General features: G+C 34.8%; 1 protein-coding gene across 1 annotated transcript; it reads right to left on the reverse strand.

The window, feature by feature from the left end:
• LOC104771120 (sugar transport protein 13-like) lies at positions 1,149 to 4,001 on the reverse strand. Its single transcript, XM_019241781.1, has 4 exons — positions 3,760 to 4,001; positions 2,966 to 3,416; positions 2,158 to 2,446; positions 1,149 to 2,027 (listed from the first exon to the last, which is right to left on the reverse strand). Exons 1-4 carry the CDS (start codon positions 3,893 to 3,895, stop codon positions 1,473 to 1,475), a joined length of 1,431 nt encoding a protein of 476 aa, XP_019097326.1. The 5' UTR covers positions 3,896 to 4,001; the 3' UTR covers positions 1,149 to 1,472.

Here is a 6,094-nt window from a genome sequence, read left to right on the forward strand (position 1 = left end):
ATATGATAAATTATGAAGCACCTAATAAAAAATCAAGGAGTTCGAAGACAAAAAATCATGAAGCACCTAATAAAAATAATTCAACTTATAAACAGAAAGCAGAAAGGATGATCCCCTAATAATATTTAGCCCTCCATCACGTTACGCTAAATCCAACCATAACGCTCATCAGTGGACATGCTAACAAAAACTTCTTTCATTCCTAATTGGTGAATCATTTTGACTGCATCGTAACGAACGTTTTCTTCCAAATTAGGAACTTCTTTGATAGCTTCCCATACATTATTTCTTTTCTTCTCGACCTCTCTTTGTTCAGCTTCTCTTTGTTGTCTTGTTTCTCTTTCTTGTATTAGATCGAAGAGTTTATGAGTTACTGTTGTCAATGAATTCATCTCAGCATGGACATCTGTTGAACCTTCAGATTGACTTGATGGTTCACTTACATTGTTAGTATTGCTTCTATGCTTCCTTCTTAAAGGTAGTTTGTCTAGAGTGCCCCTTGCATTGCTGCATACAAAAGACAAAGGTGTTTCATAATTTTCTGCGAAAGTTTACATAATTTTCTGCGAAAGTTTTGTCGAACGGATATTTTTCCAGAAGAAATCGAGAGTGCAGAAGAAGTTGTCGAAGAAATTAATGACGATGATAATGCTGAAGTACTTACAACCCAAGAACAACAAAGAGAATATGCCAATGAGTGGAGAGAGACAATAGCATCAAACATGTGGACTGATTCACTTGAGAATACTATATAAGAGATTATTTTTATAAGTTCTATTTCTTTTATAATTTTTGAATTCTATTCTCTAGGATTTTCAAATCCACTTTCTTTGACTTTCAAATCCACATTATTTGATTTTCAAATCCATATTATTTGATTTTAAAATCCATGGATTCCATATGGATTTTCAAATCTTATAAGGATTTCAAATCCATTAAAATCAAGGATCCAATAATTTTATTTTTGCCAACTTCATATTATAATATCTTCAATTTGATCACTGCAGCGAGCATTCAGCCGCGACTGTAACTTCAAAACTAGTGTATCTATTTTCGGCCCATTAACATTGCTACCATGTGTTCGTAGACAATCAACAATTGCAAATTTCTACATTGCAATATACATTATCATTTTGAAACAGAAAATAGAACACTTGTCGGAAATGGAACTCAAGGCCGATCGATAACATTAACAAGTACTTACTGTCACAATAAAACAAACAAAAAAGACTTTACCTATTGACAAACACAGTTTGGGTAACACACTGTAGAAAAGTTAAAAACTTTATTTTTCCTCTTTATATTTATGGTTTGTTTACCACCTCTTTTTAACTCTCTTCTGCTTCTACTTTGGTCTTACCGTTACTCTTCTCACCACTCACAAGTACTTGATCATTGTGATCATCCATAAATCTACCCCAGAACCAATGCTTCTTCCACACTCTCTCACTCATCTCCTCAATAGGCACGTTCTAAGTCTCAGGAAGTAGAAACGTCACAAAGAATGACATAACCAAAACCCACACAGAAAAGAAGATGAATATCCCAAACTTTAAATGGCAAAGCGTCGAGAGAAAAGCTTGAGCGACAATAAACGTGAAGAGCAAGTTAACGCAGACCGCCACACTTTGTCCTGCGGAACGTGTCCCTAGAGGGGATATCTCACTCGGGATCAACCACCCTAACGGTCCCCAAGACCAGGCGAAAGCAGCAACATAAGTGCAGATCATTACCACGACTAGAACTGCGAAACCTCTGGAGATATTTGTAGAGTGGTCAGTAACTTTGGTACCAAGGACAATGGCGATAACGACTTGAGAGAGGAACATTTGGACACCAGCTTCTAGGAATAGAACCCGGCGACCAACTTTGTCAACGGAGTAAATTGAGACTAATGTGGACAGGACGTTGACTGCTCCAGTGACCACTGCAGAGTAAAGAGAAGCGTCACTGCCAAACCCTAATGTGCTGAACAGAACAGGAGCGTAGAACATAATCGCATTGATTCCAGTACATTGTTGGAACATCTGCATTTTACACACACAAGAAAAAAGGATCAGCATCAACAACAGAATCTTAGTAGATAATTTCTTATTTTGGACTTCAAATCCTAAAACAAAATCACTTCAATTACCACAAAGAAGCGATAGTACTGACCGGTAAAGCCAGGGAAACGACAAGCTGAGGACGGTTTCTACGTTGGAAAAGGTGTCTGAAAGGGTGTTTAACTTCTTTAGCAAGTCGACTAGCTTCGAGTAGATAAGCAAACTCTGGTTCGACATAATGGGTACCTCGAATACTACGGAGAACGGCTTTACCTTCATCGAGGCGACCTCTTTCGACTAAACTGTTCGGCGTTTCGGTCACCAAAAAAGCTCCAACCGTTAGGAGAAGCGCAGGAACTCCTGCCATACCTAACGATAACCTCCATCCCCATCCTTTAATCCTGCAAACAATTCAAATTTTATTTAGCGGGTTTATTTTAACTCCATTTGGAAATTAAAATCAACCTTATAAAATTAAAATGATTTTTTTTATGGAACTTAAATATGAAGAAAATTTTTTCTAAGAAGTTAAAAATAATTTTAAATAAAAACGGAAGACGAAAGTTTGAAAATAAAGATCAAAATTAATATACTTTATTTTCTAATAGAGACATTTTAAAGCAAAAAAAAAATGTTAAATTATGACAACCATACATTTTATTTGGATTTTTTTTTCGTGAAAAATATTCAAACGCTAAGAATTTGACCGATATGTTGGATAACACAAAATCATGGAATGACTAAATAATTGTTGACGTAATAAACTGAACCGTATTAAAAAAGTAATGACAATTATAAAACGTTGAAAATCTAATTTTAACTTTTAACGTTGATACCCTAATTTCATTTCCACACATTTCTCTATTATTAATAAATAAATATTTATCAAAAAAAGAGTTTTAGGGAAGAGAGATATTTACTTGGCAGTTCCATAGTTGACAAGATTGGCGAAGAGGATACCAAAAGTGATGTTAAGCTGAAAGAGAATATTAAGACCACCACGGATCCTAGTAGGTGCAATCTCCGACAAGAACAATGGAACAGCTTGATTACCGAACCCAACTCCACAACCAAGCAATATCCGGCCAGCAATAAGCATGTCTAGGTCTTTAGCCCCCGCGTTGAGAGTCACACCGACGATGAAGAGAACACCGGCTATGAGCATCGTTGGCCTCCGTCCGAGCTTCCTCGTCGTGTATGAAGCGAAAAGCGTTGCGGTTAGACCGGCTAAGTATAGAGATGATTTGTAAAGTTGTAACCCTTGGTTGTCGTATTTGCAATAGTAATTGTTTTTGCCTACGCCGGCTTCTACTCGTCTGTGAACCACCGGAAAAAACTTTTCGAGAAAGTCCGGCATTGTTGTCACCCCGCCTGCGTGTAGCCATATTGATGATGGGAAACCATCTTAATTTTTTTACTGTTTAACCTCATTCAGAACTAAATTAATATTTGTATGGCATAAGCCATGTTCAAATTCGATTTTGAGCACAAGTGAAAAATAAAAAAAGGAGTCACACTTATTTTATTTCATATAAAATAAAAAATAAAAAACTAAAACCTATGACACTAATTTTGTCACTATACTTTTAAATCAAGAACGAACTAAATCTCTAATTGCCAGACTTTTGAAAGCTAAGATTTTGTTCTTTCGCATTTAACGTTGAACTAGTAAGTGAAATAGAATAGTACACGATAACACATGTTATATTAATACCGGTGACACCAATGTCGTAGCCGAACATGAGGCCTCCGGTAGCAGTCATGATGCAAGAGATGATAACTATAGGAGTTATCTTTGCCTCAAACTCCACTCCGTTCGCCGAAGCCGCCGCAAATCCCCCTCCGGCCATACTGAAGATCTCTCTTCAGAAGCTGAAACTTAAAAAGTTATTTTCTTTAAAGGAGTATATAGAAAACGAAGCAGTGAAGCACACAAGGAAATTGTATGTAGCCAATGGGATATGTACACGTCTCGTATTTCACATGCTCTTGATTCATTAAGTCATTGGTCAACAAACGTTTCTGATTATCTCTATCTGCCCTTGTGTGGTGTCTGTCTCCTTAGTCCTTAATTGAATATGCTATTTTTCTAATTCCTATCAGCATGAGTCATAAGTCTTCTCTTCTTGTTATTATATATATCCTCGAATATTATATTTGTAGTCTTGTTAAATAGTAAGGTTCTCTCCTCTCTAATAAGAGAGATTGCTACATTTTTTTATATCGCTGTCAATATGTGAGGTATGTGAATGTGAGTGGTGGTGCGTATGCAAGAGAGACGAACGTTTGTGACAAAAAATTTACGTCACAAAGTTGTGACATTTTAGATACGTTATTGCGACTAACTATTTTTGTCATTAATTCATAGTTATTTTGTCACAATTTTGTGACGTTTAACGTCAGTACTAAATTATGTCATAATTAATATCGAAAATGTGACGATATTATTGATTGTAACAAATGTGATGATTCTGTGACTAATATATAGTCGTAAATTAGTTACAATTTTATAACAGATATATGAGTCACAATTTGTGTCATTAGAGTGACAAAACTGTAGTCACAAATTGGTACGAATGACTAGCATAATATTTTGTATTAAATAGTTACATAATTTAGATGGATGTATCCTTTCGAAAGATACATGGGTCATTTAAAGAAAAAAGTGAAAAATAAAGCAAAAGTTGAAGGCTCGATTGTTGAACAATACGTCAATGAAGAAATTTCTACTTTTTGTAGTTATTATTTTGAACCACACATCAAGACGAAAAGTCGAATAGGCTCGATTGTTGAAAAGTCGACACTATGATGGATATGATCACTGTACACAACAACCTGATGAAGTCCCATATATTTTTTCTCAACAAGGGAGGTGCAGTGGTAAAGCAAACGAGAAATAGTTTCAAAATGAAGACTACCATGTTGCACATACATATATTCTTTTGAATTGTGAAGAAGTAAGCCCATATGAAAGGTACGTGAAACAAAAAAAATTATGAGTCTAGTTAAACTGTGTCTTCACTCTTAATCAGTTAAACACTCAAACCCAATCGACTAACTTTACTACTTAGTTAGTCATAGTCCGTGATATTTGCAAATCTAGAACCCACTTTGAATTTGTCATCATGAATAATTTCACTTTATTTTATTTAGTATTAACTAAAATAATATTACTTTTAAATGGTACAATACCCCTCTATCCCAAATTATTAGATGTTTTAGGTATTTTTTACTTTTATATTAATAGGTTTTCTCTAACATCTATTCTAATTTTCAATTTATTGTAATCTAACAATAAATAAATAAAAATTTGGTCAAAGTAGTCTAAAAGGCTAATGCTACTCCATCGTTAGTTTGTTACGTGTATTGTATCATCCAAACTCTTTATATTGCTACAATCAAATTCTTTCATGCATGTATAAACAAAATCCAAAATCTAAAGCTAAAAAATGGAACTAGGAGGAAAAAAATCTCAAGATGTTCAACCCATCAGCAAGACCAAACCTCACATGTTTGATCTAAACAAGCCGTATTATGAAGCAGAAGAGTTTTATCCCAAAGCAGTACTAGAACAGAAAGAAAGCAAATCAGAACATGTCCAATCGATCAACAAGACAATTTCTAGCAACAACCGTACTTTTGATTTGAACCAAGAAGATTACGAAGAAAGAGAAATTCATCCCAAAAATGCAAGGGACGAAGTTAGATTACAGATGCTGAAGATTTGGGCGCCTTCATATTTTACGGTTTGGATCATCTTTAAAATTTCACCTAATATAATTCCATCTATAAGAAACTGTTATTTTTTTTTCATCATTCGATCAATCATCTGATTATATTCTTATTTGTATGACAGATTCGTCGCAAGTATGGATGAGCTAAATGAATCAGTCTTTGCTGCAACTGAAAAAACAAAAGAAATCTACTTGCGAGCTGAATTAAGTTGTTTGTCTGTTCTTAAATTATGTTAAAATTTTTGCCAGCTCTATCTATATGAGAGAGCGACGAGTTTTACAGTTACAAAAGAAAGTTGACTAATACTAGCCAGA

The sequence above is a fragment of the Camelina sativa genome, chromosome 20 (assembly GCF_000633955.1).
Source record: "Camelina sativa cultivar DH55 chromosome 20, Cs, whole genome shotgun sequence".
In the NCBI taxonomy this organism is placed as follows: Eukaryota; Viridiplantae; Streptophyta; class Magnoliopsida; order Brassicales; family Brassicaceae; genus Camelina; species Camelina sativa.

Bases quoted from the DNA above. Each gene is read 5' to 3' on its own strand.
- LOC104771120 (XM_019241781.1), bottom strand. From the start codon at position 3,895: ATGGCCGGAGGGGGATTTGCGGCGGCTTCGGCGAACGGAGTGGAGTTT. The intron at 3,417-3,759 runs GTATTAATATAA...GGCTACACGCAG, and splicing joins CTACGACATTGGTGTCACCG to GCGGGGTGACAACAATGCCG. The intron at 2,028-2,157 runs GTCAGTACTATC...TGTAAAATGCAG, and splicing joins TCGTTTCCCTGGCTTTACCG to ATGTTCCAACAATGTACTGG.